This window comes from Nerophis lumbriciformis, linkage group LG35, assembly GCF_033978685.3.
Source record: "Nerophis lumbriciformis linkage group LG35, RoL_Nlum_v2.1, whole genome shotgun sequence".
Taxonomy (NCBI): domain Eukaryota; kingdom Metazoa; phylum Chordata; class Actinopteri; order Syngnathiformes; family Syngnathidae; genus Nerophis; species Nerophis lumbriciformis.
Window position 1 is genome coordinate 11204154 of NC_084582.2, and position 19008 is coordinate 11223161.

Sequence of the window (19008 nt, forward strand, 5' to 3'; positions counted from 1 at the left end):
TACAAACAAACATGGCGCATAGAACAGCAAGGTATAGCGACATTAGCTCGGATTCAGACTCGGATTTCAGCGGCTTAAGCGATTCAACAGATTACGCATGTATTGAAACGGATGGTTGTAGTGTGGAGGCAGGTAGCGAAAACGAAATTGAAGAAGAAACTGAAGCTTTTGAGCCATATCGGTTTGAACCGTATGCAAGCGAAACCGACGAAAACGACACGACAGCCAGCGACACGGGAGAAAGCAAGGACGAATTCGGCGATCGCCTTCTAACCAACAATTGGTATGTGTTTGTTTGGCATTAAAGGAAACTAACAACTATGAACTAGGTTTACAGCATATGAAATACATTTGGCAACAACATGCACTTTGAGAGTGCAGACAGCCCAGTTTTCATCAATTAATATATTCTGTAGACATACCCTCATCCGCTCTCTTTTCCTGAAAGCTGATCTGTCCAGTCCAGTTGGAAATGCATCTGCTTTGAGTGTCGCAGGATATCCACACATTCTTGCCATCTCTGTCGTAGCATAGCTTTCGTCGGTAAAGTGTGCGGAACAAACGTCCAATGTCTTGCCACTTTCGCATCTTTGGGCCACTGGTGCAACTTGAATCCGTCCCTGTTCGTGTTGTTACACCCTCCGACAACACACCGACGAGGCATGATGTCTCCAAGGTACGGAAAACAGTCCAAAAAACGGAAAATAACAGAGCTGATTTGACTCGGTGTTTGTAATGTGTTTGAGAAAATGGCGGATTGCTTCCCGATGTGACGTCACATTGTGACGTCATCGCTCCGAGAGCGAATAATAGAAAGGTGTTTAATTCGCCAAAATTCACCCATTTAGAGTTCGGAAATCGGTTAAAAAAATATAAGGTCTTTTTTCTGCAACATTAAGGTATATATTGACGCTTACATAGGTCTGGTGATAATGTTCCCCTTTAATACAATGTACAACACAGCTGTAACAGAACCAAGGTTGTAGTAACAGTAGGAGCAAACTGTTGCCCGAAGTGTTGTTGTTCAAGCAACAGTGGGGAAAATGTAACAGGTGGGTTTCACATTAACTGCATTAGTACAACAGAGCAGATTAATATAGAGCTGCTGTATGCTGACCTCTCATACTCCAAATGCAGCTACTGCAATCGTGTGAATTTGATTAAACAGTATTGTAGCGACCGCGGTTTTGCGGATTCATAATCCTCAAAATAATGCCGTGTCATGTGACGGTGTCAAACAAAAACTTGAGTGTAGTTTTTTTTCTGGCGCTTTTGCGGTGGCCGGGTTGAAAATAAACTGCAACACCGGCAAAGTGAGGTTGTGGAACACCATTAAGGGTAGAAAAGGAGGAAGCATGCGAAAGAAGGGTGTTCGTAGTAGATAGAAGGAATAGTTTTTTATGGACATTTCTTGAACGTTTTATCAAAGTCCATCCATAACACTCAAACAACAAACCCTGGCAAAAACATCAACCTCTTTGGCGTAGGTTATAAATTCTGGGTACTGCAAAGCAAAGGCCTACTTTCATCTCGAGCGTTTCCAAGCTGACACAGAGCGGGTCATGGCTCTTTTCTGTGGAGGGAAAGCGTCCGGTTAGAGCGCAGACTTTGCACACCACGGTTAATTTTTTTAAAGGGTTTTAATTATTTGCTTTTAATGTCTGACTCTGGCAGCTCTGCCATTTTAGTGCTTTTAGATCTTACAGCTGCCTTTGACACAGTCGACCACACAATTCTTTTAGACCGCCTGAGAGACTGTGTGGGTGTCAGGGGGACTGCTTTAGAGTGGTTCAGATCCTACCTGTCAGAGAGGTCCTTCTCCGTCAGGCTGGGGGACGCCACCTCTTCTTCTGCTCCGCTTTACTGTGGTGTCCCCCGGGGATCTATTCTAGGCCCCATCCTGTTCGCTCTATATCTCCTCCCGATTGGAGAGATTTTTAAGAGGCATGGAGTGTCTTATCACTTTTATGCAGACGACTGCCAAATCTATATGCCGATTTCAAAAGGCCACGGCCCCCTGACAACCCTTCTCAACTGTCTATGCGACGTCAAGGTTTGGTTAGCCCAGAATTTGTTTAATAATGAATGAGGGAAAAACGGAAATTTTAGTTTTTGGTCCGGCCCTCACTGACTTGGGACCATTGCAAAATGATGTGCGTCCCAAAGTCACCAGCCTTGGCGTCACTATAGACAGTGATTTTAAACTTGACAAACAAGTCAATGGCGTTTTAAAATCGTGTTTTTGTCATCTTCGTCTTTTAGCAAAGGTAAAACCGTTTTCATCTTTTAACCTTTTTGAACAAGTCGTGCATGCTTTTATTTCAAGTCGCCTGGACTACTGCAATGCACTTTATGCTGGCATTAGCCAAAAAGCTCTCTCCCGGTTGCAGTTAGTCCAGAACGCGGCAGCACGACTTTTAACAGGGGCCTGGAAACGCCAGCATATAACCCCAATTCTTCAGAGTTTGCACTGGCTCCCTGTTCATTTTAGAATTGATTTTAAAACCTTGCTGTTTGTTTTTAAAGCTTTACATGGACTGGCACCTCAGTATATCTCGGACCTCATCCAAATTTACAATCCTGCGCGCGCTCTGAGGTCCGAGAGCCAGCTCCAGCTCGTAGTGCCCAAGACCAGACTTATAACCAGGGGAGACAGGGCCTTCTCTGTGGTTGGCCCTAAGCCCTGGAACACTCTGCCCCTCCATGTTCAAACTGCTCCCACAGTGGAGTGTTTTAAGTCTCGTCTTAAGACCCACTTTTATTCTCTGGCTTTTAACACTACGTAAGTTGTGTGATCCTCTGTTGTCCTCTGTGTTTTTAAAATTTTGATTTCTATTTACTGTTTTAATTGGTTTTACCCTTTAAAATGGTTTTTAATCATAATTATTTTATATTGTTTTTGTATGTATTTATTTTTTGTTTTTATTCAGTCATTAGTGGAGCTAAGGATAATATTTGAATATTGTTTTTAATATTGTTGTGCAGCACTTTGGAAACATTTTGTTGTTTAAATGTGCTGTATAAATAAAATGGATTGGATTGGATTGAATATGAGAAGCTGCTTGATGAACCATCACCCGGAAGAGATATTAGAAGCCAGCGATGCTAAACATCAATTTTTGAGGTATTTACATTAAAAAGGTTAAATTGTTTGTTAACTTTTCAGAGAAACATAATTTTCCAATGTGATACAAAAGAATGTCCACTGTAGAGGACACTGCTTCTCAAAAGTAAAAGTTGAAAGACACTAAAGCAGGGCTGTTCAACTACATAATAAAGAGGGCCGCAATGTCAAGAGCCCAATTTGGAGGTTTCGTCCAAAAGTGCCTCTGCAGGTTATATTCTTTTGAGGCTGCATTAACTTAATTGCAATGTAAACACATCGGCTTTCACACTGCCCTGTCAACAAGCTTTCTGCCCGCGCTACTCGTTTCCAGCGTGTGCAGCAGGACAGATAGTTAACACCATGAAGAAACAGAAGCTCCAGTAGTTTTGTTGAGGATTGATGTTCAATTTTCGATTTGTTTTTCCTTCCTCATTTGTAATTCTTTACACTTCTTCCTTCATTAAAGTTTGTAATACTGAAAATATGAACATAGAATAAACATTAAAAAAGTATACATTGTGTATTTTACATAAATAATGTCCAGTGTGTATTTTACCTAAATCAAATGGTAGGTTTAGTGTTGATACGTTCACACAATAAACTACAGTTGTTTATACAGCAAACATGAATGTGGCTCAACACAATTAAACCTAAGGTGTAGCGTTATCGCACTCTCCTGGCAAAAATGTATCACTACATGTATTAAACAAGCTTTGATCACCAGACAATTACTCAGACAAATAACTACACGAACACGAATACTAAAGACATCACAAAGTCAGCAGTTTCAATACAAAACAAAATAAATATGTTGATGCACAATATCTACTTACAAAGATCTGACCAAGTGTCGTGATGAAACTTACACTTGTGGATTTCTACCGTTGCTGCTGCTTGTCTGGAACAGTGTGTCTGTCACTTAAAAGGTCCGACAGAAAAACAATGACTTGAGCAGTGGCTCGGAGGCAGAGCATTCAATCTTTGTTGTCCGTTCGCCGATTTTCGCAATTTATTTTGATTGTTTTCAGGGTCGATAATGCCATTTATTGAGTAGTCTTCTTCTACTCAGCCCAACTGCTGCTTCATTGTGAAAACAATGAATATGACTTACTGTTGCCCCCTCAATTCACTACTTTATATTCATTGTCTTTGCAAATAGCAACACAATGTTTATAGAGCATCATTGTAGTGATGTTACAAAGTGCATTATTTCAAATAAACCCTGTTAATATACATATTTCCTTAGACACAATACTTAGTTTTACCTCCATAAATTCATGTAGATATACCGTATTTTCCGGACTATAAGTCGCAGTTTTTTTCATAGTTTGGCCGGGCTCCAGTGCGACTTATATATGTTTTTTTCCTTCTTTATTATGCATTTTTTGCATGTGCGACTTATACTCCGAAAAATACGGTACCAAGTTTCCCCAAATACTCTCTGTCACTGATTGACAATCTGAGCACACCTGTTTAAGGTTGCCAATCAGACTTCTTTGTAAACCAACCTGCTCGATCATTGTTCCCTGCATGTGCACTTCCCAGTTGATCTTTTTCCTTTTGACATTGAAGTCATGTTTACCTGTCTCTGCATCGTGGGACCAACAGAACCTAACACTCTGCTCTAATAGATGCAAATACCCAATTAATTGTTGGGTATGTTCTCCATCCATCCATCCATCCACCTTCTTCCGCTTATCCGAGGTTGGGTCGCGGGGGCAGCAGCATAAGCAGGGAAGCCCAGACTTCCCTCTCCCCAGCCACTTCGTCCAGCTCCTCCCGGGGGATCCCGAGGCGTTCCCAGGCCAGCCGGGAGAGGTAGTCTTCCCAACGTGTCCTGGGTCTTCCCCGTGGCCTCCTACCGGTCGGACGTGCCCGAAACAACTCCCTAGGGAGGCGTTCGGGTGGCATCCTGACCAGATGCCCGAACCACCTCATCTGGCTCCTCTCGATGTGGAGGAGCAGCGGCTTTACTTTGAGCTCCCCCCGGATGGCAGAGCTTCTCACCCTATCTCTAAGGGAGAGCCCTGCCACCCGGCAGGGGAAGCTCATTTCGGCCGCTTGTACCCGTGATCTTGTCCTTTCGGTCATAACCCAAAGCTCATGACCATAGGTGAGGATGGGAACCTAGATCGACCGGTAAATTGAGAGCTTTGCCTTTCGGCTCAGCTCCTTCTTTACTACAATGGATGGATACAGCGTCCGCATTACTGAAGACGCCGCACCGATCCGCCTGTCGATCTCACGATCCACTCTTCCCTCACTCGTGAACAAGACTCCGAGGTACTTGAACTCATCCACTTGGGGCAAGATCTCCTCCCCAACCCGGAGATGGCACTCCACCCTTTTCCGGGCGAGAACCATGGACTCGGACTTGGAGGTGCTGATTCCCATCCCAGTCGCTTCACACTCGGCCGGGAACCGATCCAGTGAGAGCTGAAGATCTTTGCCAGATGAAGCCATCAGGACCACATACTCTGCAAAAACCAGAGCCCTAATCCTGCATCCACCAAACCGGATCCCCTCAGCGCCCTGACTGCGCCTTGAAATTCTGTCCATAAAAGTTATGAACAGAATCGGTGACAAAGGGCAGCCTTGGCGCAGTCCAATCCTCACTGGAAACTGGTCCGACTTACTGCCGGCAATTCAGACCAAGCTCTGACACTGATCATACAGGGAGCGGACAGCCACAATCAGACAGTCCGTTACCCCATACTCTCTGAGCACTCCACACAGGACTTCCCGAGGTTCACGGTCGGATGCCGTCTCCAAGTCCACAAAGCACATGTAGACTAGTTGGGCAAACTCCCATGCACTCTCAAGGACCCTGCCGAGAGTATAGAGCTGGTCCACAGTTCCACGACCAGGACGAAAACCACACTGTTCCTCCTGAATCCGAGTTTCGACTATCCAGTGATACCATCTGGGTATGTCCTCCATTTAAGTAAATAAAGACAGTCGAGTAAACGGCACACCACCAGTTGAGGCCTCATTTCCCTTAGTAGAAAAAAAAAGTACCTTTTCTCACCAGCATGTGTAATAGCTGCTAGTGATGTCATTGGTACCAATAAAGTAAGTAAACTAAAAATTGAGAAATTACAGTGACTTTTTTCGCTCCATTGAAAAATGTTGCATGTATTTTCTTAGTGACCATATTCCCACCAATGCTGGACAGGATTGTTGCTTGGAGTCTTGCTGTTCACCGTGAATGAACTCGCCATGCATGCGCTGTGGTCACATGTTGTTGTGTTGTCCGTCGTTGCTAGCAGGCAGTGTGTGAACCAGAAAGGTCGTCAACCTTTTTTAAGCTTTCATCCTCACAGTTGGACCCTCTCCACTGCTTCACTAAGCTCCGTTCTGATTGGCTTGTTCCAGGCTTTATGGGAGCAGTGCTGTGGCTGCTCATTTCACTCTCACAGACATACTGTACAGCTGTGCATGAGCTGACAACGTCTCGGATATCTTTACGGTTTGAACGCTGTTGTTTTCATGATGCAACTCTACACAACTGCAAACTACAACTTCACAACAGTTATTATTATTTAGGGCTGGGCGATATGGCTTAAAACTGTATTACGTTATAAGTTTTTTATATTGATCGATATCGATATGTTTTACTATTTCTTATGACTTATTTAAGCTGGCCAATTAATACAGTAATGGTATTTCCAACTTGCCAAGGGTGCTATTTATCAGTGGAGAATGTGGCCAGGTAGGATGAGTGCAGCTAAAGTGGTACAATAAATGCAGTCGATTTGAAGTTTCAGTTTTGAGCCACTAGATGGCAGCAGTTAGTGCTGGGCGATATGGCCTTTTTTTAATATCTCGATATTTTTAGGCTACAATCGGGAATAAGCGGTAGAAAATGGATGGATGGATATTTTTAGGCCATATCCCGATACACGATTTATATCTCGATATTTTGCCTTAGCCTTGAATGAACACTTGATACATATAATCACAGCAGTATGATGATTCTATGTGTCTACATTAAAACATTCTTGTTCATACTGTATTAATATATGCTCATTTTAAACTTTCATGCAGAGAGGGAAATCACAACTAAGTGAATTGACCAAAAGTGTATTTATTAAACAGTTATTAAGCAGTGGCACAAACATTCATGTCATTTCCAAAACAGAAAGTGCAAGATTATCAGAGACATTTTAAAACAAGCTTTTAGTGCACTTTTGTGTACTAAGATGACATATCAAAACAACACTAAATTAAAGTGCACTTTTTGTACAGAACGCCACTACAATAGTTTAAAACAAACATACGGTGTTGATCTGGAAATGTTTGCCTCAGCATTTTGATGGTGTGGGCGTGTGGCACCAAATGGAGATGTTGACATGCGGAGTAAGCACTCCTCATTCTCGAGCAGGTGACTTTTCAAATGATGCTACATATTAGCAGTAATGCTACTTTTTGTAGCAACACTTTTGCCCCACACTTGACAAATTACGGTTGTCTGTTCGACATATTCCCACTTGAAGCCAAACCACCGCCAGACGATGAACCCCCTGCTGTTTTTCTTGGGAATTATTTCTTCCTTCATTTGTTACCAGATTCGCACCTTCTTTCTCTTGTATTGCCACTCGCATCACAGCTAGCGTTACCCATGCTGCTACCTCTCTGCTGCGCGAGGGCGTATACGTATGTGATGTATGACGTGTGTAGAAGGTGCGCTTGTTGTCTGTGAGAAGGAGACACAAGAAGGAGTGGGAAGAGCCTAAAGTGTAATGTCAGCAGCTAAAACGTATACTCGAATATCACGATACAGTCATTTTCCATATCGCATAGAGACAAACCCGCGATATATCGAGTATATCGATATATCGCCCAGCCCAAGCAGCAGTGTATAAGCTATTGAACACTACAAAGAGTAGTTTGGGAAGCAACTAATTTAACCGACACTTTGGAAGTGTCAGGATGTTGCCGCACAATCTGCTTTAAAACCAATCAAACTAAAGACTAGTTTCTGTTATTAAATCGATTTATAAAGATATTATAGTTTATCTTCTCACTCCATGCAGAGAATCCACACTACAACAGCGAGACAGAAAGACGGCGCAACCAATCTTGGTCGTTGCTTCTGTTACGTGATTGGCTGTTAGCCTGTGCCTCGCATTGCTCAGTGACATTTCCTGTTTGCTGGGTTCGAGGAGCGCGAGAGACTTCATGCAACGAATCTTGCTTCATCATTTCTGTTTTCTTCCAACCAAAAATATAAATATGTATTGAATGTTTTATCGAACGCATTTTTTATTGTGTGTCTATGGAAATATATATTGATATCGCCCTATTATTCATACATACATACATATGTCAATCACATCAGAATGTGCAGGTGTACCTAAAGAACTAGCCTGTATTTATATATTTCCCGCATTAGGTTGTTGGCTATGTCAGTTTTCACTTCCTTTTGATGATGAGTCTTAACGGTGGTTTTCCTTGTCTTGCAGCAATAACGCCGCCTTGATTGTGCACATGGGATTATGGTCTGACCTAATTGACTTGATTAGTGGGAGGTTTAAAATAAGAGTGGTGACCCACTCAGCTTTGTATTCAGGTCTCATAGTTGCTCAGGCAGCGATGAGCAAACTGCTGAGAAAGGAAATCGTGGCTGCTGAGGTAACAACTCGGCGTGTCAGCATGAGGTTATTACTGTTTTCTTTAAAGACTAAACTACCAAACTGACAGAATGATGAATGCCCGAGATTATCAACTCAAAACTAAATTTTCAAATCTGCTTCCTAAGAATATGCAGTTTTAAAGGCCTACTAATCTTTCCTTCCCCCAGAACTATTCGGTACACAGCAGGGAGCCACCTTGTTAAGACAGTAGGCACTAAGCTGAAAGTGTTGCACCATTCTGGAAAAATTGTCAAAAAATTATTCCCGGCACCATTTTCTGGTCCTAGAAAACATCTGAACAATGAGCAAAAAGGTCAAATGTCCTGGAAATTATGAGGGAATGCAAAGGGGTTAAAAGTTATGCACTTGCATGCATGTTGTCACCTTATCTTCTGAGCAACATTAACCTCTTAAAGGTCTACTGAAATGCGATTTTCTTATTTAAACGGGGATAGCAGGTCCATTCTATGTGTCATACTTGATCATTTTGCGAAATTGCCATATTTTTGCTGAAAGGATTTAGTAGAGAACATCGACGATAAAGTTTGCAACTTTTGGTCGCTGATAAAAAAGCCTTGCCTGTACCGGAAGTAGCAGACGATATGCGCGTGACGTCACAGGCTGTGGAGCTCCTCACATCCGCACATTGTTTACAATCATGGCCACCAGCAGCGAGAGCGATTCGGACCGAGAAAGTGACGATTTCCCCATTAATTTGAGCGAGGATGAAAGATTCGTGGATGAGGAAAGTGAGAGTGAAGGACTCGAGGGCAGTGGGAGCGATTCAGATAGGGAAGATGCTGTGAGAGGCGGGTGAGACCTGATATTCAGCTGGGAATGACTAAAACAGTAAATAAACACAAGACATATATATACTCTATTAGCCACAACACAACCAGGCTTATATTTAATATGCCACATATTAATCCCGCATAACAAACACCTCCCCCCTCCCGTCCATATAACCCACCAATACAACTCAAACACCTGCACAACACACTCAATCCCACAGCCCAAAGTACCGTTCACCTCCACAAAGTTCATACAGCACATATATTTCCCCAAAGTCCCCAAAGTTACGTACGGGACATGCACATAGCGGCACGCACGTACGGGCAAGCGATCAAATGTTTGGAAGCCGCAGCTGCATGCCTACTCACGGTACCGCGTCTGCGTATCCAACTCAAAGTCCTCCTGGTAAGAGTCTCTGTTGTCCCAGTTCTCTACAGGCCAATGGTAAAGCTTGACTGTCATCTTCCGGGAATGTAAACAATGAAACACCGGCTGTGTTTGTGTTGCTGCAGCCGGCCGCAATACACCGCTTCCCACCTACAGCTTTCTTCTTTGCTGTCTCCATTGTTCATTGAACAAATTGCAAAAGATTCACCAACACAGATGTCCAGAATACTGTGGAATTTTGCGATGAAAACAGACGACTTAATAGCTGGCCACCATGCTGTCCCAAAATGTCCTCTACAATCCGTGACGTCATGTGCAGTCGTCATCATACCGAGACGTTTTCAGCAGGATATTTCGCGCAAAATTTTAAATTGCACTTTAGTAAGCTAACCCGGCCGTATTGGCATGTGTTGCAATGTTAAGATTTCATCATTGATATATAAACTATCAGACTGCGTGGTCGGTAGTAGAGGATTTCAGTAGGCCTTTAAGGCCCAAGCTGTTTGTTTACATTTTTTTTTTTTTTTTCTCTTTGCTATTTGGGCTTATTGGACCCTAATTAGAATAAAAACTAAAAATCATCTTTTGATATGATGTACTCAGTCCATAAGTACACAAATGTGTACTTCATGTGTAGTGACATGCTAATTTCTATTTTTACACTTTTTTTTCCAAATTCCATTGTATGTTATACTCTTCTGACACCACCAGATAGATTAGATTTAGATTTATTGGTCCCTGTTGGGGAAATTCATTTTCACTACCGTACATTTATACAATAGACATTACACATCACAAAACAAAAATAACAAAAATACATCATACATAACCAACACATTTACAGATAGCAGTATAAGTGTCCATATGTCAGCATAAGACCCCAATTCTGTAGTGTACACAATTTTGGAAATAAGAGCTAAAAGGTGCTGTCCACGCATGTGGCCACTAAGGCCTTTAGAGGTTTTTAAGGTACAGCATTTTTCCGCTTACGCAGGGCCCGACGCGAGGCAATCAGCCCATTAAATGTGCATTTCCGCTTACAGCAGTTCTGCCACCCAGCGCTTCCGATCGACTTCTTTTCGGACTTGGCGCCTAAAGACAAACTAAGCCTCTGTAAGTTAAAAAAGGACGCTTGTTGACGTTTTTCCTGTATGTCCTCTGTTTAGTAACTGTAGAGTTATAGTGGGCGTTTCGTTGTATCGGGTATGTATTAAAGGAGTCATGATTTTTTTTTTACACTTAAAACACTTCCTTGGGGTTTACATTAGGGCTGCAACTAATGACTATTTTGATAGTTGACTCGTCATCGACTATCTTAACACTGAGTCGACTATTTGTATCATAAAGCGTACGCATATTTAGTGGGTGTAATTTAGCTATCTTTTGAATTTAGCTTGAATAATTATTTTGGTATGTGCTTACTAACAACAACTAATTCATTGAGAAATATGTATTTATACTGTCACTTTGCTGTGTATTTGGCTGTTATAAAATCAAAAAAGCTATTAAAATTGTATTTATTCAAAAGCAAGGACGAGTAAAGTGATAAAAAACAATATAGAATTTTTTTCATGTTTGAAAAAAAAAAGGACAGTTAAAATAGTGCCGCTGACTTGCTACCCTTACGGGGGGAAAAAGTGATGACGTCATTGACTATTGTCGACAAATTGTAGTTTACATAACACGTAATGGTGGTTCTTTGGTCAAAAATGTTGGATTATGTTTAACAGACCATCTTCAAGGCGCTTTCTTTTTTACGTGCCTCCACTTCGATCCGGACAGACCTGGCAGGCCCAAACGCATTGTGAGGGTTTGCTGGGAACGCCTGGCAGAGTCTCCTGTCAGAGAGAGTTTCAATTCCCACCTCCGGAAGAACTTTGAACATGTCACGAGGGAGGTGCTGGACATTGAGTCCGAGTGGACGATGTTCCGTACCTCTGTTGTCGAGGCGGCCGATTGGAGATGTGGCCGCAAGGTAGTTGGTGCCTGTCGTGGCGATAATCCTAGAACCCGTTGGTGGACGCCGGCGGTGAGGGATGCCGTCAGGCTGAAGAAGGAGTCCTATCGGGTTCTTTTGGCTCATGGGACTCCTGAGGCAGCAGACAGGTACCGACAGGCCAAGCGGTGTGCGGCTTCAGCGGTCGCGGAGGCAAAAACTCGGACATGGGAGGAGTTCGGGGAGGCCATGGAAAAAGACTTCCGGGCGGCTTCGAAGCAATTCTGGACCACCATCCGCCGCCTCAGGAAGGGGAAGCAGTGCAGTGTCAACACCGTGTATGGTGGGGATGGTGCTCTGCTGACCTCGACTGCGGATGTTGTGGATCGGTGGAGGGAATACTTCGAAGACCTCCTCAATCCTATCAGCACGTCTTCCTATGAGGAAGCAGGGCCTGGGGAATCTGTGGTGGGCTCTCCTATTTCTGGGGCTGAGGTTGCCGAGGTAGTTAAAAAGCTCCTCGGTGGCAAGGCCCCGGGGGTGGATGAGATCCGCCCGGAGTTCCTTAAGGCTCTGGATGTTCTGGGGCTGTCTTGGTTGACAAGACTCTGCAACATCGCGTGGACATCGGGGGCGGTACCTCTGGATTGGCAGACCGGGGTGGTGGTTCCTCTCTTTAAGAAGGGGAACCGGAGGGTGTGTTCCAACTATCGTGGGATCGCACTCCTCAGCCTTCCCGGTAAGGTCTATTCAGGTGTACTGGAGAGGAGGCTACGCCGGATAGTCGAACCTCGGATTCAGGAGGAACAGTGTGGTTTTCGTCCTGGTCGTGGAACTGTGGACCAGCTCTATACTCTCGGCAGGGTCCTTGAGGGTGCATGGGAGTTTGCCCAACCAGTCTACATGTGCTTTGTGGACTTGGAGAAGGCATTCGACCGTGTACCCCGGGAAGTCCTGTGGGGAGTGCTCAGAGAGTATGGGGTAACGGACTGTCTTATTGTGGCAGTTCGCTCCCTGTATAATCAGTGCCAGAGCTTGGTCCGCATTGCCGGCAGTAAGTCAGACACGTTTCCAGTGAGGGTTGGACTCCGCCAAGGCTGCCCTTTGTCACCGATTCTGTTCATAACCTTTATGGACAGAATTTCTCGGCGCAGTCAGGGCGTTGAGGGGATCTGGTTTGGTGGCTGCAGGATTAGGTCTCTACTATTTGCAGATGATGTGGTCCTAATGGCTTCCTCTGGCCAAGATCTTCAGCTCTCGCTGGATCGGTTCGCAGCCGAGTGTGAAGCGACTGGGATGGGAATCAGCACCTCCAAGTCCGAGTCCATGGTTCTCTCCCGGAAAAGGGTGGAGTGCCATCTCCGGGTTGGGGAGGAGACCCTGCCCCAAGTGGAGGAGTTCAAGTACCTCGGAGTCTTGTTCACGAGTGGGGGAAGAGTGGATCGTGAGATCGACAGGCGGATCGGTGCGGCGTCTTCAGTAATGCGGACGCTGTATCGATCCGTTGTGGTGAAGAAGGAGCTGAGCCGGAAGGCAAAGCTCTCGATTTACCGGTCGATCTACGTTCCCATCCTCACCTATGGTCATGAGCTTTGGGTCATGACCGAAAGGACAAGATCACGGGTACAAGCGGCCGAAATGAGTTTCCTCCGCCGAGTGGCGGGGCTCTCCCTTAGAGATAGGGTGAGAAGCTCTGTCATCCGGGGGGAGCTCAAAGTAAAGCCGCTGCTCCTCCACATCGAGAGGAGCCAGATGAGGTGGTTCGGGCATCTGGTCAGGATGCCACCCGAACGCCTCCCTAGGAAGGTGTTTCGGGCACGTCCGACCGGTAGGAGGCCACGGGGAAGACCCAGGACACGCTGGGAAGACTATCTCTCCCGGCTGGCCTGGGAACGCCTCGGGATCCCCCGGGAGGAGCTGGACGAAGTGGCTGGAGAACCTGCTTAAGCTGCTGCCCCCGCGACCCGACCTCGGATAAGCGGAAGAAGATGGATGGATGGCACTTCGATTGCGTCTAATCCCCGCCAGCCATGTTGTAGTTTTAGCGCTATGATATAGTCTACTGACAGATATAAGTTCGAACTCTACGCTACTTTGTACTAGAAACAGCAACCACGGAGGATGCATGTGCATGTACGAGCCAGTCTGCCCCACAACAAGAAAATAGAGAAAAATAAGAAAAATATTGACTATTGCTTTGGACTACGATGGCAGACTCGCACAAAGCTCTTCGGGTAAACCTCTGCTACGTATGAAGATATCTGCTGACGTAACTATGGCAAATTATGTGACTAAAGTCTCCAATTCCAAACTGCTAGTTTGGAAAAAGTATGAAGGAAGGCAAGATTGTTTTATAAATATCTCCACACTTATGCGGATCCCTAATCGACGAAAACAGGTACCAAGTTGGTATTGCAAAATAGGTCCCCTTTAAAGGGGAATTGCACTTTATGTGGAATTTTGCCAATTGTTCACAATCATGACGACGGATGGATTTTTTTCAATGCCTTCTAAATATTAAAAAGTCAGCGGAGCCAATGGGAGCTCCACTATTCCCCCACAAAATCAGATGAATAACTATAATAATTTAAAAAATATCAATGGCATATCAAATACAATTTAGATAAAAATTGAATGCCTCTATTTTATTTGCAGCCTTCTGAGGTAAATATCAACATTAACTTTTTCCACAGGCTAATAAATTTGAAAATAAAATAACAATTAATAAACCAACATTCAGGACTTTAAACTGCTCAGTTTGCAACACACTGATCTAATCTGATGTGCCCAAGCCAGATACTTGGCATCTTTTCTTGGATGCTAGTTCATTAATGTCAGGGCTCAAGTTTTGAGCTGAGGCAACCTTCATTATCGAACGAAGGTGTTCATCGGTCATTATATCTCGTAGTCCACCCGGACCACAGTCTTGGGGGCATGCCTTAAAGGCACTGCCTTTAACGTCCTCTACAAGCTGTCGTCACGTCCGCTTTTCATCCATTCTAACAACGTGCCCAGTCACACACCAGTGAATGCAATGCATACTTGATCAACAGCGATACAGGTTACACTGAGGGTGACCGTATAAACAACTTTAACACTGTTAGAAATATACGCCACACTGTGAATCCACTCCAAACAAGAATGACAAACACATTTCGGGAGAACACCCGCACCGTAACACAACATAAACACAACTGAACAAATACCCAGAACCCTTTGCAGCACTAACTCTTTGATTGATTGATTGAGACTTTTATTAGTAGGTTGCACAGTGAAGTCCATATTCCGTACAATTGACCACTAAATGGTAACACCCGAATAAGTTTTTCAACTTGTTTAAGTTGGGGTCCTCTTCCGGGACGCTACACACACACACACACACACTCACACACACCTTGTAGCGTCTCGGAAGAGTTAGTGCTGCAAAGGGTTCCGGGTATTTGTTCTGTTATGTTTATGTTGTGTTACGGTGCGGATGTTCTCCCGAAATGTGTTTGCCATTCTTGTTTGGTGTGGGTTCACAGTGTGGCGTATATTTCTAACAGTGTTAAAGTTGTTTATACGGCCACCCTCAGTGTAACCTGTATCTCTGTTGCTCAAGTATGCGTTGCATTCACTTGTGTGTGCGTGCAGAAGCCGCACATATTATGTAACTGGGCCAGCACTCGTTGAACTGAATGAAAAGCGCACATGACGATTTTCGGGAGGGGCACTGAAATTTGGGAGTCTCCCGGGAGGGTTGGCAAGTTTGGGAATTAGCGGTGAATGCGGTGTTACCGCGGCACCGCCGCTGTATATAATCGGCGGGCCAGCTCTAGTGTTCATTTGATATCGCCTCAAGGACCAAGTGAAATTACACGGCGGGCCAATTTTGGCCTGCGGGCCAGAGTTTGACACCCATGGTCTACTAAGACAAACCAAACAGTCCAGTTGTGATCGATTGAATACCCTGAGACAACCCAAATATGTTTATTGTTAATCATTGGTTATTATTGTGATCAAGAACTGCTCAGTTTGACACAGTTAGAGCTCGATGTAGCTGTAAACCACCATGTTTACCATGGAAATAAGACCGATACACTTTTGATTCATCTTATTGTTATTTGGCCACTCTTTATTTTTATATTTAAATATTGTTTGCCTTCACATATGTGTTCTGTCTCACCATGCAGCCTGAGGAGTACGGGCAGGAGGCCACGGAGGGCCAGTCAGAGGGAATGCTGGAGCCAGAGGGAGAGTCATATGATGACACCCAGCAGGTGATCAACTTACACACACACACACACCACATTCAAACATGTCTCATCATGTATCTTCTGTATGAAGTAAATTGTGTTTATATCGCGCATGCTTTTTAAACAACCGTTTTTTCAATAGTCAGGGACGAGTTCTTCCACTGCCAGGAATATTCCACTTTGTTGCGTTATTATAAATGTCCGGTGTTCACCCACTCTGCTGCCCCGCACAGATCATCATGTAATCTTGCAATATCTGTATCCACAATTTTGTTTTTCTCTAAACCAGTGGTTCTCAAATGTTTTTTCCACCAATTACCATCTCATAAAAAACTTTGCTCTCCATGTACCACCATAATGACCAACATTAAAGGGGAACATTATCATAATTTCAGAAGGGTTAAAACCATTAAAAATCAGTTCCCAGTGGCTTATTTTATTTTTCGAAGTTTTTTTCAAAATTTTACCCATCACGCAATATCCCTAAAAAATGCTTCAAAGTGCCTGATTTTAACCATCGTTATATACACCCGTCCATTTTCCTGTGACATCACATAGTGATGCCAACACAAACAAACATGGCGGAAAGAACAGCAAGGTATAGCGACATTAGCTCGGATTCAGACTCGGATTTAGCGGCTTAAGCGATTCAACAGATTACGAATGTATTGAAACGGATGGTTGTAGTGTGGAGGCAGCTAGCGAAAACGAAATTGAAGAAGAAACTGAAGCTATTGAGCCATATCGGTTAGAACCGTATGCAAGCGAAACCGACGAAAACGACACGACAGCCAGCGACACGAGAGAAAGCGAGGACGAATTCGGCGATCGCCTTCCAACCAACGATTGGTATGTGTTTGTTTGGCATTAAAGGAAACTAACAACTATGAACTAGGTTTACAGCATATGAAATACATTTGGCAACAACATGCACTTTGAGAGTGCAGACAGCCCATTTCAGGCGCGCTAAGAACATATATTTTTCCACGATTTCAGCACTCAGGTTAACCATACCTAAATAGACACAAAATACTGCATTACACAAGACTACTCGAATGATTGAAAAAAATAAATGTTTTTAAGCTAAATTATTGGTAAACACAGTTTATGTATAATAATTTACGTAAAACCGCAAGTAATGAATAAAGTTTTCATCAATTAATATATTCTGTAGACATACCCTCATCCGCTCTCTTTTCCTGAAAGCTGATCTGTCCAGTTTTGGAGTTGATGTCAGCAGGCCAGGGAAGCTAGGGTCGATATTCTTCTCTTGATCATCTTCGGTGGCATAAGGGACGGTTGCCATCTCCATCGTAGCATAGCTTTCGTCGGTAAAGTGTGCGGAACAAACAACTGACCATTTCGTCGGCTTTCCCCACACCCTCGTATTTTGAACAAATTTCGTCCAATTTCTTGCCACTTTCGCATCTTTGGGCCACTGGTGCAACTTGAATCCGTCCCTGTTCGTGTTGTTACACCCTCTGACAACACACTGACGAAAGTGAGAAAATGGCGGATTGCTTCCCGATGTGACGTCACAACGTGACGTCATCGCTCCGAGAGCGAATAATAGAAAGGCGTTTAATTCGCCAAAATTCACCCATTTAGAGTTCGGAAATCGGTTAAAAAAAGATATGGTCTTTTTTCTGCAACATCAAGGTATATATTGACGCTTACATAGGTCTGGTGATAATGTTCCCCTTTAAAACACAGTAGCGCAGTAAGCCTATGTGTTCATTAAAAACAAGGCAGAGGTTTTATTTAACAAGTATATTTTTTTTATTTTGGCCACTGTAACATTACTCAAAGTGTGTACAGTAAAACTGTGTTTGAATATAGGAAAATATAACACTGTCTTTTAATCAAGTGATTATTTGGGGTGCCACTAGTGCAAGGGTCGGCAACCAAAAACATTGAAAGAGCCACATTCGACCAAAAATACAAAAAACTGATCTGTCTGGGGCGGCAAAATATGAAAAGCCGTATATAATTGTTATAATGAAGGCAACACATGATGTAAGTGTCTATATTAGCTTTAATAGCCTACTATCAAAATGTGTCGCAGGCTGAAGCAAATCTTCGTTGACAGAAATGTTTAAATTTAATATTTATTCTACACATTTTTACAACATTAGAAACCATTAGTAAATCAGAGGCTACTCAGAAGGTGAGATAACTCCTGGAAATTCCTGGCTTTTTAATGGCCAAAGGTATAGATGTGTGTGTCTAAGTTGAAGGAAACTGCAGGCTGTCTTATTTTAATAGATGTATTACAATCTTTGGCAAGCTAGGTAATGTTTGCTGTAGTCTGGAACAACATGGCACAATCTGAAATGCAGCCAATATTACATACAGATAATGTGTCATGAGACATGCAAATATAAATTAAATACAAAGAGGACATAAGTAAAGGATAATAAATGAGCTCAAATATACCTACAAACGAGGCATAATGATGCAATATGTACATACAGCTAGCCTAAATAGCATGTTAGCATGGATTAGCTTGAATTCATGCACTGACCAATAATGCCTGATTAGCACTCTCACAAGTCAATAACATCAACAAAGCGCACCTTTGTGCATTCACGCACAGCATAAAACTTTTGGTGGACAAAATGAGACAAAGAAGGAGTGGAAGATTTTACATGTAAACAAACTGTTGCGTCACAGTCCACACTGTGGTGAGTTCAAGAACCGCTGAACTTACCCTGCAAAAAATGTTCTATAGAATCTCTATAGAAATATATAGAACGCTATAGAATTTCGTCGGAATTTCTTTAGAACTGAAGATTCTATAGAATATGTATTCAAAATTCTATAGAAATTCTATAGACATCAGCTTCATGTGCTGGAAGGTCTTTTCACTGTTCTATAGAGCTGGGAATTCTATAGAATATCCTATAGAAATTCTAT

The 19008-nt window shown here is 43.3% G+C and overlaps 1 protein-coding gene across 1 annotated transcript in view; it reads left to right on the plus strand.

The window, feature by feature from the left end:
* The window catches only part of sncb (synuclein, beta), a 51735-nt gene that overhangs the window by 15972 nt on the left and 16755 nt on the right, over positions 1-19008 (plus strand). The window contains exon 5 of the mRNA XM_061927805.2: positions 16030-16116. Coding sequence (XP_061783789.1) covers positions 16030-16116 — 87 coding nt within the window. The remainder of the gene's footprint in view (positions 1-16029; positions 16117-19008) is intronic.